This window comes from Centrocercus urophasianus, unplaced genomic scaffold (genome assembly GCF_019232065.1).
Source record: "Centrocercus urophasianus isolate 14NV4802_14NV808 unplaced genomic scaffold, USGS_Curo_1.0 seq_12, whole genome shotgun sequence".
NCBI lineage: Eukaryota > Metazoa > Chordata > Aves > Galliformes > Phasianidae > Centrocercus > Centrocercus urophasianus.
Genome location: NW_024884364.1, coordinates 279601 through 298024, shown reverse-complemented (window position 1 = coordinate 298024; position 18424 = coordinate 279601). Strand labels below are relative to the sequence as shown.

At 40.0% G+C, this 18424-nt stretch overlaps 1 protein-coding gene across 1 annotated transcript in view; it reads left to right on the top strand.

The window, feature by feature from the left end:
- TEAD4 (TEA domain transcription factor 4) overlaps positions 1-18424 on the top strand; it is a gene marked incomplete at its 5' end in the record, with an annotated part of 65685 nt that overhangs the window by 23611 nt on the left and 23650 nt on the right. The window contains 2 exons of the mRNA XM_042809597.1: positions 15219-15283; positions 16145-16207. Of these exons, the coding sequence (XP_042665531.1) occupies positions 15219-15283; positions 16145-16207 (128 nt within the window). The remainder of the gene's footprint in view (positions 1-15218; positions 15284-16144; positions 16208-18424) is intronic.

Sequence of the window (18424 nt, the reverse complement as noted above, 5' to 3'; positions counted from 1 at the left end):
TCTTGAAACAGTTACTTGTTAGCATAACAAGCTCTGTACTCTCTGTGCTTTGCAAATGTCTGGGCAGCAAAACTGGGAAGGCTGTGTGAAATTTATGCCTAAATGGATGGTTTTGCAAGTCTTGGTGATAATGGAACTCTGGGGCCAGGGTAAACCTGCTGCTGAAATGTACATAGCAGCTGTTTCTCATTGCTGTCGCCTTGATCTTCTGACCCATTCTCTGAGTACTCCTTCAAATTCTCTGGGTCTCAGTGCATGCACACAGACACAGTCATGTCTTATTGCTAGCTTCTGGAAGAGGAAATCAGACTGTTTCCATTGAAATGCTTCCATCTGAAACGTCTTAATTATCCCTATTCTTTTCTCTATAGAGTAATTTGCGCAGTTAACTGCAAATTCCTTTCTAGGAACTTAGGTTTTGTCTATGGACTGGAATGCTGTTGTGTTCTGTTACCTCAGCAAGAGCTGTTTATTCAACAGGTGTGACCAAAGTTATTGATTGTGGTAGGCAGAGGCCTACTTCTATGCATGATATTTCAGGGAAACACACGTGGTAGTGTGTTATTTAGCACAGTGGTACCTTAAACCTTAACTAGTGATTATGAGCCTCCCTACAATATGTATACATCATCATCTTCAATTGTAGAATCATTAAAAAAAAAAAAGAGAGAGAGAGAGAGAGAGAGAGAGTGGGATGGTCATCTTATCTATTCCTGTGCGGAGAAGGAGGTCAGCTCTACTTAAGCTGTTTGTGTCCAGCCCGACACTTTTATGGCTAAAATTGGAGGAAAGTAATTTTATATATAGCAGCTTTCACCTAGAAGTTAGTTGAAACATTTCAACATTTGCAAATTTCCTTTTGGATCCATATGCATTCTTAGGTAAAACTTGTAGCTTAAATAATTTTGTCAGCCTCCTGTTCCTGCTTTCTTGTCACCTCCTGAGTAATAGTTGCCCAGCTATCTGTCAGGCTAAACTGTAAAGTGTCAAAGAACAGGTATTTAAATAAAGAAGTACAGAACTGCTCCAGAGATAGGCAGAAGGAAAGAAGAGAAGAAAAATCACAAGCTACTGTTAGGAAATTTTATGAGCTTGGCAGAATTCAACTGTTATCCAGACACGTTTCTGGATAACAGCCTAGCCTTCATTTCTGTGAGGCATTTCTGTGAGACTTTCTGTGAAGTTTTTCTGTCCTCGTTCTCTTATAAATGGCAATAATCAATACTTCATATCCACCTCTTACAGAATGAGTTGAACTGAGCCGTGGGATATGGTGAGAGGGAGTTAGGTGAAAAGGCAAATAGTTTTTCAACAGTAGTTAGCCATTCAATGGAGTTCAGCTTCTCATGAAGCTATGACTTGTTGGTTTTAACTAATTTCTACATACAAAATCCGTATTCATTTCTTCCTGTAGTACAAGAAGAGTTTCTTAGTACCTTTGCTGTCCTTAAGCTACTGCATAATTTCTAGTTAGTGGGGCAGAACTAGGTCCTATATGCCGGAAACTGTAGCAGTCAGAACTTCATGCAAGTACCAAGCCAGAACAGGCTAACTGCTTGAGAACAAAGTTTTGTTGATCATGCAGCAACTGGCTGAATTCATAGAATCATAGAATCATAGAATTGCAAGGTTGAAAATGACCTGCAAGATCACGTAGTCCAACTGTCCTCCCATCACCATGCTACCAAAGCACTAGACCATATCTCACAGCTCCTCATCCAGACACCTCTTGAACACTGAGAGGGACTGCGACTCCACCTCCCTGGGCAGCCATTGCAGTGCCTGACCACTCTCTGACAGACAATGTTTTTTCTTATGTCTAACCTAAACCTCGTCTGGTACAACTTGTAGCCATTTCCTTGGATCCTGTTTATTGCCTGGGAGAAGAGGCCAAACCCCTCCTCATCACAACCTCCCTTCAGGAAGTTGTAGAATGCAGTGAGGTCTTCCCTGAGCCTCCTCTTCTCCAGACTAAACAATTCTAGCTCCCTCAGCCACTCCTCATAAGACTTGTGCTCCAGACCCCTCACCAGTTTCGTTGCCCTTCTCTGGACACGTTCCAGGGCCCCTAATTCTGTAGAGTGATGATCACCTGTCTGCTCCGGCTGGCCATTTCTGTTTCTAATGCAGGCCAGATGCCGTTGGCCCTCTTTGCCACGTGGGCACACTGTCAGCTCACATTCAGCCAAGCATCAACCAACACCCCCAGGTCCCTTTCCTCTTTACCATTATCCAGCTACTCAGCCCCAAGCCTGTAGTGCTGCATGGGGTTATTGCGGCCAAAGTGCAGGACTCGGCCTTGTTCTTGTACTTGGCCTTGTTGAACCTCATCCCATTCGTCTCAGCCCAACAATCCAGCTTATCTAGATCCCTCTGTAGGGCTGCCCTACCCTCAGGCAGATGGACACCACCTCCCAGCTTGGTGTCATCTGCAAACTTACTGAGGGTGTACTCAATCCCCTCATTTAGGTCATCAATAAAGATATTAAACAAGATGGGCCCCAGTACCAACCCCTAGAGGAACACCACTCATAAATGGTCGCCAGCAGATTTAACTCCATTCACCACGACCGGCTCGGCATGGCCCTCTAGCCAGATCCTTACCCAAAGAAGTGTATACCTGTTCAGACCATGGGCAGCCAATTTCCCCAGAAGAAGCCTGTGAGAGATTGTGTCAAAGGCTTTGCTGAAGTCTAGGTAGACCACATCAACAGCCCAGACTGTCATCTACCAGACTGGTCACCCAGTTGCAGAAGGAGATGAGGTTGGTCAAGCATGACCTGCCTTTCATGAACCCATGCTGGCTGGGCCTGATCCCCTGGGCACCATGTGTGATCCCTCCCAAGATGATTTGCTCCATTACTTTCCCTGGTACCGAGGTCAGGCTAACAGGCCTGTAGTTCTCCGGATCCTCTTTATGGCCCTTCTTGAAGATGGGAGTCACATCAGCAAGACTCCAGTCCTCTGGGACCTCTCCAGATAACCAGGAGCGCTTGTAGATAGCTGTGAGTGGCACAGCAATCACCCCTGCCGGCTTCTTCATCCCCCTAGGATGAAGCCCATCCAGTCCCACGGGCTTGTGACAGTCCAGATGAAGGAAGAGTTCTCTAACTGTCTCCACTTGAATCACCAGGGGTGTAGTCTGTGTAGCATAATTAATCTCATAGATCAAATAATTAATTAAGTAATTATTAATTAATTATATTTAATTAATTAAATAATTATTTGCATAGACCACTTTTTAGCTCTGATTTCTTGATAACTAAAGCTGAGTATTTGGTTAGCCTGACATGTGGACACATGAACAAGATTAGATTAGCACTTGGGCTAATCTAGAAAGAAATCTGGAAGAACTGAGTACTGTCGGTGCCAACAGGGGCAGCTGGGTAGAAAATGAGGAGGAAGAGAGATGCCAAAGTTTTCACTATCCTTTGAGGGATTACTGAAGTTGAGATTTGCTTTCACATACTCCTCAGCTATTGGCAGTTGTTGAAACAAGCAGAAAATACGTTTGTTGACCTAAGGAAGAGTTAAGCAGATGTCTGAGTGTATAATGTAGAGCCTGGACTCACATGCACTAGAGAATGCTATTAAAGATAAGTTTCTACGCTACTGTCAGTGGCCATGTTTTTCTAACATGAGTAGAATATGCTTACGTGTATTTAACACTGTAATTCTCAGGTGTCCTAAGAGACTAAAAGCTGTTAGTTTGGCATGCTTTTCCACATACAATCCTTTATGGCTTTTTTTTTGTGTTACCTGATATACTCTCTGCCATATGAAATATTCATATTACTATATGCAGCTGCTTTGTTGTGACCGGGAATTTCCCAGCCAAAATGTGTCAATTGTTTAATTGTTCATTACTCTCACTTGGGAAAGTATCAGAACTGCTCTGTTGCTGTCGCAACCTTTACTGTGTATATGAGGGTTATTGGATGGATTATCAGTGGCCTGAGGTGATAATGTGGAAGAACACAGCTGATGAGGGCACTGACTTTTAATGCACTGAAAATACTGTACTTAATGTTGAAGGTTGGTACAGGGTTGTGTAGCCTAACGCTTCCTGTTAGAATAATGGTGAGGGATTGCTACATGAATACATTGCTACACTTTAGTAAAAGATCGTCTTTACAGAGAATAATCCCATGTACCTTTGGGAAAGATTAGGAGGTAACTCTCTTCAAAGCAAAGATTCAAGGACAGTAAGAACATTGCTTGTTCTCTTGGCAGTGTATATGTGTTCTAGGGGTTGACGGAATACAGTTCCAGGCTATGGTGTCTCGGGTTGCAAAACAGGTTTAAGAAGTTCTGCCCTGATTCTTTCTCTGTTCTCTTTACAGTGTGGTCACAAAAGGAACTTGATAACCAATCCAATTAAAAATAGACTGAAGGGAGAAGGAAAAACAAACAAAAAAAACCACAATCATAAATCCTGCAACCAACCAACCAAGCCAAATCCCACAAAATCTAAATTGAGTGGCTTATTTTTTAATTTTGGTAATTATTTTAGAGTGATATGTGCTTGCTTCCTCTGTTTTCCTAATTCCAGAAATTTACTTAGTATGACCGCACATAGGAAATGATGAAAAATTTTAGGGAGCAGGGAGAAGGGAAGCTTTTCAAGTTTGTTGCTGCAACAACACACCTGGTGACTTTTCATCTATCTCCACTCATTGCTGTGTACCAATACGAAGCTACAAAAAAACTGCAGGCCTTGTAATTATTATCCCTCATTTGTTGCACCTTGCATGGAGTGTCTTAAACTGGCCATCAGGAAGCAACAGTTTCAGAATATTGATAGCCCTTCTTACGTTCCTAGATAAGGATTTAATTTATATAGTGAATGAGAGAAATAAACATTTACGCTTCCTAGCAAAAAGGTCTTTTACAGGATAGAGGGCTTCAGTGTTGAGATGAGTTAGTAAATTAAAAAAAATCTGCATTTTATGACCATGGATCAGCCTAACCTGTTTCTCCTTATGCGAAGGGAAGAAATGATATTTTGTCATCCATAAGTTCATAGTTGAGAAGTGTAGAATCTTCTTTCTCTGAGAGTGTATGTTCTCTTATGAAAAGGTGCTGGTCTAGTTTAAGTAATACATTTTGCTCCAGCAAATAAAGCTTTAACTTCTGCATCATTTCAGAGGGGAAAGGAGCTCAGCCCTTTCATAGTCAAATACTAAACACAGATTTATCAAGGTACAGCTGAAGATGAGGTAGTACTAATCACTTCATTATTGTATTTGCATTAATCTGATTGTTTCGATAATTTCTCAACATTTTATTATATTGACTGCAATGTGCTCAGAAAGGTTTCTTATGGAAGGTAAAAATGGAGCAAATTTGAGCATTGGATGAATGATCAAAGAGATAAAACTCTCTTCTAGCTGAATATAAAATCCTTTGTTGTGTGCTATTGTGCTACAGGGGCTCAAACTTGACTGCTAAGCACTATGGTTCTACAGTGACAGGGGAGAAATGTCTTCATAGAACTGGCTAGTGCACTGTAGTAATTTTCTATTCTATATCTAAATGATTTTCTATTATCTTTTTCATGCACAGTGCTAGTGTGACGATCATAATTATATGTTCTTTCATTGCTTACTGAATACATGTCTTGTTTCTGGATTCAATATAGAACTTAGGAAGAAAAATACAATTTGTTAAAAATAGTGAAAGGAATTTGATTAGTTAACTCTGCTGTTGTTAATAAATCATTTAAAGAGTTGTCTACACCTCTTATCTCAAAATCAACATGCTGCTTTTGAAATTCTACACTGCTGTTGGCTTCTGTTGCCACAGGGGTTTGCCACAGTTGCAGTCCTGATGAATTTAAAAAACATGACACCATACCACACTAGTTGCTCAGTATGTTAAATTTAGAAGCACTATTGAAGTCACAAGAACAGTGAAGAACAAACAGCAGAATTGACAGATTAATTAACGGTGGGGAAGCAAAGGTTGGAGGCTACCAGGAAGAGGTGGAAAGATAAGGATGATGGAATCATAGAATGGCTTGGGTTGGATCTCAAAGGTGATCTACTTCCAACCTCCCTGCCACATGCAGGGATGCCAGCCGCTATATCAGGCACTAGAATGAGTTGCCTAGGGCCCCATCCAACCTGGCATTGAACAGTTCCAGAGATGGGACATCCACAACTTCTCGGGACAGTCTGTGCCAGTGCCTCACCACTCTCAGTGAAATTTTTCTCCTGATGCCTAATCTAAATCCCTTCTCTTATATTAAAACGGTTCCCCCTCATCCTGTCATTATCTACCTGTGTAAAAAGTTCGTTAACCTCCTGTTTACAAGCTCCCTTTAAATATAGGAAGGCTGCAATTAGGTTTCCCCACAGCCTTCTCTTCTCCAGGATGAAGAAGCCTAGCTCCCTCAGTCTTTTTTCATAGGAGAGCTACTCCAGCACTCTGATCACCTTTGTGGCCATCCTATGGACCCATTCCAACATCTCCACACCTTTTTCTGCTGGGGGTCACAGCTTGAACATTGTCCTCCAGATGGAGCCTTATGACAGAGTAGAGGGGCATAATTACCTCCCTTTTCATGCTGGCTACCCCTCTTTTGATGCAGCCCAAGATTCCGTTGACCTTCTGGTCTGTAAGTGCACACTGCTGGCCCATGACAAGCTTTCAGAACCCCTAAGTCTTTCTCGGCAAGGCACATCTCAATGAGTTCTTCTTCTAGTCTGTAGACATATCTGGGATTGCTCCCGAGTGGGGACATCTTGCACATGGCCTTGTTGAATCTCATTATGTTCACAAGGGCCACTTTTCAAACCTGTCTAGGTTCCTCTTTTGGACATCATCCCTTCCTTCTGTTTTGTCAGTTGCACCACTCAGCTTACTGTCATCAGAAAGCTTGGTGAGGGCGCACTGAATCCTACTTCCTTGATTCCGAGACAGACCCCTAGGAAACATCACTCATGACCAGCCTCCACCACTACATAGAGCACACAAGCCACAGCCCTTGGCTGCCCTTGGCTGTGACCACCAGACCTATTCTCTGAATAGTTCACCACCCTTCAAATTCCTGTCTCAAATTTAGACACAAGGATGTGGTGTGGGATCATATCGAAGGCATATAAAAAGGAAATGGTTATAGAGGGATGTTTGACTTTGAGGATAGCCTCAGCTTTGTTGGTTGAATTAATATTAAAAGTAGGAGCTGAAAAAGAGAGGGAGGGAAAGATTAGACCTTTTGAGGAGACTGGGTGCTGAACATCACCAGTGTATTGTATATATGGTATATGAAGACAAAGATCTGAAAGATGGATGAGAAGGACATGTGGGAGACATAGAGGCCAAAGTCTAAAACTTCATAGATAATTTAGAGACAAAACAGGAGATCTGAAGGTTGAAAATGAGCAAGTTGAGTAATAAAGAAAGACATAAATGACTGTCAGCAGTCAATGAAGATAGCAAGGGATGAAGCGAATCCAGAACTGAAAAGGAGATGTCACATAATTTTTTCTAACCTCAGAAAAGCTGGGCTAGAAAATTGGAAAACTACGAGAAGTTATTCACCAGACCTTTGGTGACTTGTGGTAGAGGGATCTAATGAGGTTAACATTAAAATTTATGTTAAGGATGATATCAGTAAGAGCTATGTGTTTGTGTATCTTGCCGAAAGAATGGTAATAGTGATTAGAATTATTAAAATGTGGTTTTGACAAATGCAGCCCTGTTTGTGGAAAAGGTGACTCCCAGAAAGGCATTTAGTGTAGCTGGGAGGAAGAAGCAATGCCATGAGTGACAGCAAGTAAGACTGCAAGGAATTAAGGACTCATTGTACATGTTTATGAGAACAGTGTAATTGTTTTAAGTGTCATTCTGAAGTAACCTAAAAGACTTATTTTGTATTTTGCTTTGTATGCATAGAAAAATATTAATATTTGGTGGACAGTAGAAGTATACTTAAGTTCCCTCTTGTGTCTAGATTTATTGGTCATGTGACATCTGATGCACAGTTCATTATTTATATCTTTATCTTAATCTACAGTTAACAAGATGCTTAGTTCATGCAAGATCTAAGCTCATAACAAGATGCAAGTTCAGGGGACTGCTACATCACAGAAACTATCATTAAGTGACAGACTGAAATGCTAGTTGAGGTGGTTTCCTTGACTTTTACGGAAAATATCTGCACAGTTGTTTCTGTATGTCTTTGCTGCACTTCGCAGATAGGTAGGTGCATGCAGTAGCTTAGAGAACAGACAGATATATCTACCAAGAAGCAGGTATTTTCATTCAGCTTCCCACTGACAGGATTTTGCAGAAATCTCAAGTTCTTTGCTCTCATCCACTCCAGAAGAGCCTTTTGGTTCTTTTACCTGAATTTGACACCAAGGCTTAAAGCTTTATCTGCCTCTTGTACAAGCAGTAGTATAACATTACTAGCTGAAAGCCAGCATGAAGCTTTGAGATAGGTTTGGAAATGCTTTTTATGGCTGTGGGAGTGCTTTTGATTCTTTTTTTCCCCTTCAGAAGTAGATATTTCTTTCCTCATACAGTGAGAGAGAAAGAAAATCCTTTCTTGTAGTTGCTGAATTGAATTGAATGCACCGTTTTGCAATTCAGCCTCATGGGGTGTGAAAGCTAAATTATTGCCCTTGGAAAAGAGAGGTAAAGAACATCAGGGAATTAGGGAGGGGTTTTTTTTGCTTTTTTTTTTTTTTTTTTTTGTTTTTTAATGCCATTCTTCCAAGAGGACGCTTCAGGGGACGATTTTGGCTGAAGCTTCATGAAACCCAACACATATTTTTGTCACAGGAGGTATGAATGTTGGCAGATTTTGGTGACCATGGAAGGCCTCAGCAGAAGTTATTCTAGGAATATAGGATCGGAAGAGCACTTTACATGGCTCCAAAATACGAACCATCTGAAGATTTATGACAGCTCTGTCTGTTCTGGCCAAGTGAGGAGTGTTAGACTTTGCTTCACCCACAGCCAGAGTTGTGAAACAAAGTGCTTTCCATAGGCTTTGAGCCTTCAGACTTCCAGCAGTGTAGTACTTGCTTACATCTCACTTCTGATAAGAAAACAAAAGATACATGCTTCTCCTGCAGTTTTATTCATGGTAATTTAATATATTCTTGATGCAGAGGTTACTGTGTTTGACTGTTTGTATAATTCTATCTTCAGTAGCCCTTGTGATATTAATGTCTTTTTGGGGTGACTTGGTTTTTGCTACCAACATCTTTATTAGCTTAAAATACTCTTCCACCCCTGTGTTTTTTCCTGGCTCTGAGAGGATGCTATTCTGGAAGAGAAAGTCTGTAGTTTATTTGAAAGGTGGCAAGTAGGAAGTGAATTCTAAATCTGGAATTCTAAATCCATGTATAAATGCTCTCCCTAAAGAATTCCAGTTTCTAATATGCGTAATTTCCACAGCTCTGCAATTTTTGCTAATGTTGTCAAAGACAAACAGTTAAACACGTACCTGGAAAAACAATTCTCACTTCTCCAGACTCAACCTAAATTTATTGCCTTTTCTCTCCACTTCCTAGTCTCAGCTTCCCTAGTTTTATTCTCTAGTTCCCTTCTAGTTCCTTTATTGAGGTGGAAGATGGCACATTTTTTTCTTCCAGTGCTCCTACGTGGGTTCTTCATGGGCTGTAGTAATGTCAGAGTTGTCCCTGCTCTGATTTAGATCCTCCATGGACTACAGTTGCCTCAAACTGTACTCTCTCTGCCATGGGACATATTTAGCCAGCCACATCCCCAGCAATGTGCACTTCCACATCTCCTTCTTCTTCCTCTTCTCCAGATGTGCATTTTCATACATCTTGCATGTTTCCTTTCGTACATCCTCACCTCTCCTGTTTGTTTTTATTTTTGTATATCTCTTCATACATCTCCTGCCTCTAGTGGCTATTGTCCTTTCTGAAAAGTTTGAACAAAAGTGGCATAAGCCCCTCTGACTGAAGTTTTGGCATGCGATACATTTCATCCATTTTGGAAATGGCTAGAATTAACAGTGCACAATGGGCTGTTCATGTCATCCTCTTGCACAGACTGCCTTGCAGCTATTTACTACTGAAGAACAGTAGTGAGTTGTTGGACTGCTCGGTCTAAAAATTTCTTGACTTCCGTGAAATCACAACAATCCTAATTAGGATCCATAATATTTATTATACTGAGTTAAGAATCCATTAAAATTTAATTGTGCAAGGGTGACTTTAGCCAGTGCCTGGAGCTTTTCTATATGCTCACGTTGTTTTATAGCCCAATTTGTATCCTTTAAAATTTGTCTGCCTAAAATTTTTCACATCCACTCCTTTCAATGCTACTTATTCCTATCTCTTCCATTCATTCATTTCCCATTGGCCCACAAAGGGTCCGTTTGATAAGTATACATTTCCCTCCTTGTTTCTTTGGGGATAATACAAGATGTTCAAAACCTGTTTTCCACCCATTTTCCACATCTGAAGTGTATCAAATTGTCCTGAAATTCTGGGTAAGCCAACGTCTGTGGAATAAGTGCCTTTTCTCATCACTTCTGTTGTTTCTTACTTTGCGTGGTGGATTCATATCAAATGCTAATTAAATAATCTTCTTTGCACTAGAGAAAGTTTGTGTCACTAGTGTTCAATATGAGCTTTGTAAAAATGTTTGCATTAGTTGGGAAAACAGTCAGAAGGAATGTAGCAACAACAGCATCTGCTCCTGTTAAAGTCTTAGGTGAGTCACCATGCTTTGCTGAAGCTGGGAACTAAAAATGTCAGTGGTTACATGTTAGTCATTGTACATCCAGCACAAAAATACTTCCTAGTTTGTGCGTAGAGGAGCTGGGACTGCTTTTTTGTATCAGATACACACCTGATCCTTCCCCACACAGAATAAGGAGTTCTTCTGAAATAATACCATTATGAAAAGACAAAAACAGGCATGTCCAAGCTACACCCCTGCCCATCCCATTCCAGTAGCTGCCCCACCTCCATGCCATCATGAAGGCAGCTCTGCTCCGCCAAGTGTCCTGGCCCAGCACTAGGCATACTGCCATCACTCAGCACTAACCAAGCAGTGCTGACTTATGATATGGCAAACAATTTTATGCATTTTGATACAGTGGCTTAACACTGTCCCATGAACAGTGAAAAATCTGCAGCTTTTTTTTTTTTTGGTAAGGAAATTTTAGAATATGTTGCAAGATCACTGAAAAAAATCATAGATTTATATTTACAACTCCATCTTCAGTTGACATGAATACATCAGCTGCAGATCTTCAAATGGAGCATATAGAGTTTCAATCATACATTCAACTAAAAAATCCAATCTTGTCTCTTTACCAGACTTTTCTAAGACCTCTCCTTCTCATCAGACAGAAATATCCCTCACTTCACAATCATACCTTATTCACATTATCACTTTTTGGCAGTACACACACACATTTGTGAAAAATTATTGTCAAGGATGAAGTACAGAAAGTCAAATTCCATAAAAAATCTCTGATGAACACCTTGAGAACTCACTGTGAATTGCAACCACTTCAGTTGAACCAGGCATCAATGAATTTCCTTCACAAAAATAAGGTCAAATATCCCACTGGTTTTCTGTTTTTGTTGCTTTCTCTTTTTTGATGTTTTAATAAAATATTAAAAATTAAAAATAAAGAATAATCAAAATTTTAAAATAAATTTTGTTACTTATATACTATAACTATATATTATATTTTACAAGGGCTGCTCAGAAACTAATGCCTCCTATTTTATTATGTTGGTCCATGATGTCCAGGGCGGATGTCAGTGATATGGCTTTCCCAACAATATTCTGTTACATTTTGGTGCTGTGTGTCAGATAGCAGCAGAGCAGCAGTCTGACAAAATGGTGTCTAACATAAAGGTGTGTCATTGAGTTCTTTCATGCAAGAAAAATGGCACCCACTGACATTTGTGGATGCTTGCTCACTGTTGATAGAGACCAAACAGTGAATGTGAACACAGTGATGCAGCAGGTGGTACATTCAGCAGTGATGAAAGTAACAGTTGATCACCTCTGCTGGTGCAGGTTTTGACAAGTGAGGTTTTTGCATATCACTGATGAAAATGCATAGCAAATAGTGATGAAAATGTGAAATAATATTCCGTAGAAAATTTATCAACGAGAGTTAATGTGCTCCTTGTATCTTGTAGTTTCCATGAAAATAAATAGGAGACATTATTTTCAGAGCAGCCCGAGATGTTTCTTATTCATTCAGTGCAGCCCATGCAAGCCAAAAGGTTGGACATCCATGGATTAAGATCTGTAAATGTAAAATGCTTTTCTGTCCCTTCCTGTGCTTTGGTTGTGTTTCACAAAGTGGTCTAACTGTAGTCAAGGATATTTACATTATTCTCTTTCTGAAACAGATTGTATTAGTAACTCAGCCAGCCTTTGCCTTAAAGATTCAATGGTAAATTTCTAGCATAGAATTCTTCCTTACATTCATTTTTTGCAGGGTTGAATTAACAAGGTTTTATAATAAAAACTTTTTGTGTGTGTGTATGGAATAATAAACTCAATAAAAATTACATCTTTTTTCACTGCTTGCCTTTTTGATGTCTGTGATGTCCTAACATACATATTCTCATAGCAATGAAATGTTTTTTAACAGTTATTGATAAACTTCACGCAAGTGATTGTTTGCTTCCCATTTTATCCCTGCTCCATTCCTCAAACAGTTGTAGCCATATAGGATGTCTTACAGCCTTGTGGATCCCACTTCCAATTTTAACTGAGGTACTGTATCACTAGTGTGGCCACCAGAGATGTATCACTTTGCAGAGCCTGCTCTTTCTGCCATGTTTCCTGCCTTGAACAAACCTACGGTTCAGATATATAACTACTGTTTTTCTTTCCGCTCTTTATTCCTTGATCACACTCTTGCTTCAAAGAACACAAGCAAATCTGGTTATCTGATCAGATTTGATACATGGAACCTGCACAGTCTGCCTCTTATCTAGACGGCCACTCCCAGTTCTGTGGATTAATCTTTGTACACCTGTTTACTTCTGAAGTTGTCAGAAGCTCAGCCTTCTCTGCATCTCTTCCAGATTTTTAAATCCTGGATCTCAGTCTTCTGCATTTTCTTGCCCTCATTCCAAGCAATTTGAAGTTACTGCAAAACTTCGTTTCATTACACTTTTCTTTCTTGTTGCTGTTAATACCATTTCCCTCATTTGTCACTGACTGCCTTTTCTTTGCCTTCCTGCACTGCCCTCTCATTCTCCCACACTGAAAATAAAGCTACTTGTTCTCTTGGCTCTGAAAGGCCTAGTCTCCCTGTGTCATCTCTTAAAATTGAGATGTAAAATCTTCTAACTATCTTCAGCCTGCAATGACTACTTGGTCTGTATTCAGACATGGATTTTTTCATTTCTTCCAGGCAGTGCCCTACCTTCCCACAATCTTTCAAAAAAAACTTTCTTTTTCTTTTCTTTCTTTTTCCTTTTTTTTTTTTTTTTTGAATGTCACCCAGTACCTGAAAGTGTTTTAATTCACTGTATCATTTCACACTGCTAAATTCCATTTTTGTTTGTTTTCTTCTACTTCGAATCACAGAGTGACAGAAACATTAAAATTAGAAGATATCTCTTGAGAGATTCTTCCTCTATTACAGCAAATTTCTCAGGACAGTGTCCAGTTGGGTTTTGAGTATCTTCAAGGATGGAGACTACACAGTCTCTCTGGGTAATCTGCTTTGGTGTTACCAATTACTCTCACCGTAAAGCAAGGTGTTTTTTTTTTTATGTTCAGAGAAAATTTCATGTGTTTCATTTCATGCTCATTGTCTTGTCCTGTTACTGGGCAGTATTGAAAGGGGAGTGTGTCCCTTTTCTTCTTTCCCCCCAGTTAGGCATTTCTATTCAATGATAAAACTACCCCTGATTCTTTTCTGTCTTGTGTAAAGATACTTCAGTGCTTCAACCATTTTTTGTGAACCTTTGCTGAACTCACTCTAGTATGTCTATGTCTATGTCTTTCTTGTGCTTTTCATAATACTCCAAATCATGTAAGCAGTGCTGAGAAAGGGGGAATAAGTGGATCATCTACATTGACCTGCTGACGATGCTCTTCCTAACGTAGCCTCCAGTGCTGTTGGCCTTCTCAGCTGTAAGGGCACATTTCTACCTCACATTCAGTTTGCTGTCAACTGGGACACCCAGGTCCTTTTCCTCAAGAAAAAGCTTGCTTTCCAGATCATCTGTCCCCAGCATATACTGATAGGTGGATGGTTAAACTGGATGATCTTGTAGGGCTTTTCTAACCTTGGTGATTCTATGATTTTATGATGCAGGGATTACTTTTTCCCTAGGTGTAGAAATTTACATTTCCCTTTGTTGAACTTCAAGATATTCCTGTTGACCCATATTTTCAGTCCATCAATAGTTGTCTGAATGTCAACTCAGCCTTTTGTTTTATCAACCAATCTCACAAGTTTTGTATCATCTGAACTTTCTGAGAGTGCATTCTGTCCTGTTGTCCAGGTCATTAATGATGATGTTGAACAATATTGGCCCCAGTACATGACTAGAAACTTTACTTTAATGGGACTTGGTGCCACTGTTCAAAATCTTCTGGGCCCGGTTGTACAGTTTCCAGTTCACCTTCTTACCTACTTACCCAACTTACCCATGCTTCCTCAGCTTGTCAATAAAGATATTATGGAAGATAGGGTCAAATGCCTTACTAAAGTAAAGTACACAATCTCTACGGCTCTCCAAACATCCATAAAGCTGGTGATCTTGTTGTAGAAGCTATCAGGTTGGATTACAATGATTTCCCATTTGTAAATCCATGTGAACTACTTTCAACCTCATTCTTGTCCTTTGTGTATCTGGAAATGGGTGTTGATGTCCAGGTGTTGATGTGTGGCTGACTGGCCTGTTGTTTCGTGGTTATTCCTTCTTGGCTTTCTGAATGACTGAAGGTGAGTGGCTTTCTTTTTACTTTTCTGTTCCTAATGGTGATTTGGATCCATGTCTACAGCTTCTACATGCTGTGGTAGTAGGAGTATTAAGCTAAACATTTGATTCTACTTTCTTATTGAAAATTTTAAATAGATACAAGGTGACGCAAAGTTCAGTGCCTAAAACTCAGACCTTTACCATGTGAATTAATCAGTACATTTCTAAAATCACCACACTGCCAATCTTTATAGATAGAACTGTTTTTTAAAAAATCTCTAAATTTGTATTTGCATTCTTTCCATATTACAGGCCGAAATGAACTGATTGCCCGTTATATTAAGCTGAGAACAGGGAAAACACGCACAAGGAAACAGGTAAGTGTAAAGTATTCCATTTAAACTTTAGGTGCTTAGGACCACTACACATGCTGTGAGGACATAAGAGAAATTCTTTGCTACTCACTTGCTATTCGTTTCTAGCTTTCCTAGGAAGAGGCTACAGTTTAATAAGAATTGTAGGAAGTCAGAAGAATTTTATGACTACAGTGCTTCTCATCCACCTAATGACACAATTTTTCTGCTGTTAAACAGTGTGGGCTTTTATTTGTTTTGTTTACTAATGAACATCTTAGCTAACATAAACAGCAAGGTTTTGTTCAGACCAGACATACAGACGGCAATGGTGATTTTGAAAACATATGGCAGATGGGATGAAAAATACGTTTCTGTGATTTGGGAATGACAGTACAGCCTATTCTGGACAAAGCCCTCACAAACCTGGACGTACTTAGGGTAGAGGACTGAAAGGACTGGATTCCTTCCAACCTAATTTTTTCTATGATGTATTTCAGCTCGGATTCTGAAGTTCTAAGAATCAATATATAGTGGCCAAGGTCATATAACATTTTCCCAAGGGTATGCCAAGATGGAAAGAGGTAAAAAACTCTCAGTCCTCAGGTTCATGGATGTGTTCTTCAGTTTCATAGAAGATCTCTGGCTTTATAAAGCCATTTGAATGGTAAAAGGCCTTCATTGGCCTGTCTCTGTTGATCCTTCACTTCACTTCACTTAATCACAGTTACTTTTAGAAAAGCATCTCATCACTGCCACAACTCCTCTCCATCCATCAACCTAAATAACTCCCTATTGCACAAGGTGTCTAAAGTAAACTTTACTTCTGCAAACAGCTACCAAATACTTGTCAGGATTGAACATTAATTTTGTCTTTCAATGCAGGTATCTAGTCACATTCAGGTCCTGGCAAGGCGGAAAGCCAGAGAGATTCAAGCCAAGCTCAAGGTACAATGGGTATCCTTTATCATATCATGCATTCCTTGAGTCTTCGTTCTTTCATCCTCTCTATCTTAGAAGAGCTGAAAAAAAAAAAGGGTGAGATTAGCCGCTTGTATGGGAGCTGCTGAGTCATAGCCTGAACCTCTGATTGATCACCTGAGGCAAGAAATGGCAATTCACCTGTGCTGCCAGAAGGGGTGGAGCTTGGCTCCACCATTAAGACTCCATGTAAGAGCTGACTACCCAAAGGGAAGGTTCTTTTTTTAGCGATCCCTTCTTTGGAGTTTTCCAGAGAGTTCAGGACAAGGGTAAGTCCTCTATTCTTTTTAGTGTAGTAACCTGCCTAGCCAAACTCTCCTGTATATTTCATAATTATAACACCTGTATATTCATTGATTGTACACCACTGAACTGTGCAAGACCAGGAAGGTAAAGCTACTTCCTAGGAAGTGCTGTCCAAACATTTGTATTGTTGGAGCTCTGTGATCTCTAAGGCAATTCTATTTAAGGAATAAAGAAATAATAAGTTTTGTTTTAATGCATCAGATTTCTACCTCCACTTTATACTGCTGTCTACCAGGTTTGAGCATCTCTTGGACTTTGAAACATTTCTTCAACTGAGAAGGTGGAGCTTATGCTTACAAATGTTGACCTGTAATCATTCCCAGTGTTTTCTGTGCCTTGGCAAGGGTAACTTTACAGGTACTGGTGTGCTAGTTCTACTAGTAGTTGTGCCTGAGAAAGAATCTGAGTTATACTAACTACTGGAAGGAAATTGCAAAGCTACCTGTCATCTTCTCAAGTAAAGTGGTACTAGCTGAACAGATTTTGCACTGTGATTAATTCAGACCTGATTTGAAGAGTCCTGGGCTTATCTTCCTTCTTAATAGAAGGAAAATGGTTGACTTCTGTCTATCTGCGTAAGTAAAATCTGTGTTTTCCTTTCTGTAGTCCTTGTTATAAATCATTGAGACAGCCAAGGAAGGAAGATTCATGCTGGCCTTCCTGATTTGATGTGGCAGTAAGAGATCTGAAGAGAAGCACACTTGCTTCCCTGATTTTCCATACTTCAGGTGACAATGAGGTTGTTGATATCTCAGTCCAGTCATGAGACTGGGATGATCAATTCTACCTGAGAATAACATTCCTTATAGTCACGACTATCAAGTAAACACTTGTTAGTATGTGATTCCTCTGCACTGTCTGGACAGCTTTTTGCTGGGCTACACAAGGTGTAGACTGTCTGTGAGTGACACTGGCACTTAGTGCTGGAGTGTATGCATCTCTGGCATGAGCACTGATTACTTCTAACTGTCATAAACGAGCACTACCCTCCTTCCACCACCAGTTCCAGGTCCACTTTATAAACCACTGTTGTGTCTATAATTTGCCTATTGTGTTTCCAGGTTCTGGTGAAGAGAGGGAGCCACAAATTACAATTAATTCTGTGCTTCTAGGTAGCACTGCCTAAGTTTTAAGTCTGTGGTACTGTTAAGTAGAGAGGCAAGTTAAAGCGAGCAGGAAACAACAGCCCAGGTTGTTAAAAGATTTCCTGCTGATTGTATCTGTAACCTTGATTCCACCATTTGTGTGTCACAGCTCTGGGATTTTGTATGATTGAAAAGCCAGTCAGATGAACCTGTTTGCACTTAGCATTTAAGAGCTGGCAGTCTTTGTTCTCAGGGAATGAAGGTGTCTCAGGGAGCAGCATGGAGCCATTGCTTATTCTCCTTTTACACTACCTCTAGTCATGCTGAGAGCTCTCCTAGCTGCATGCAGTGAACTGTTCACCAGTACCAGAGCATTTCTTTTGGCCTGCAGAGGCAAGTCCGTAGCACTACTTCAACTCATATACTACTTTCCCTAGTCATTTTTGTAAAACAAGGAAAAGGAATCACAAAAGCTACTACCCTTCTTCCATTTTTAGCTGATAGCTGAGTGTTCTTCCATCACTATTCATTTCTCATTCTGAGTATACTTTTTTTATATTTACATACTAGAGATCTGTGCAGCTACATACTGATTTTTCAAAGCAATTAGTCTAATAATAATTTCTCCCACACAAATTGAGGTCTCTTCTTTAAATGTGCACTGTATCTATTGTAGATAGATGTGGGGAAGTAGGGTAGAAGATCAAAGAAAACCCTGTTCTCAGATGTCAGTTAGTTTTCTATGTCCTGGATGGCTAATAGATACTATACTAAAGAAGAAGAGAGAAATTCG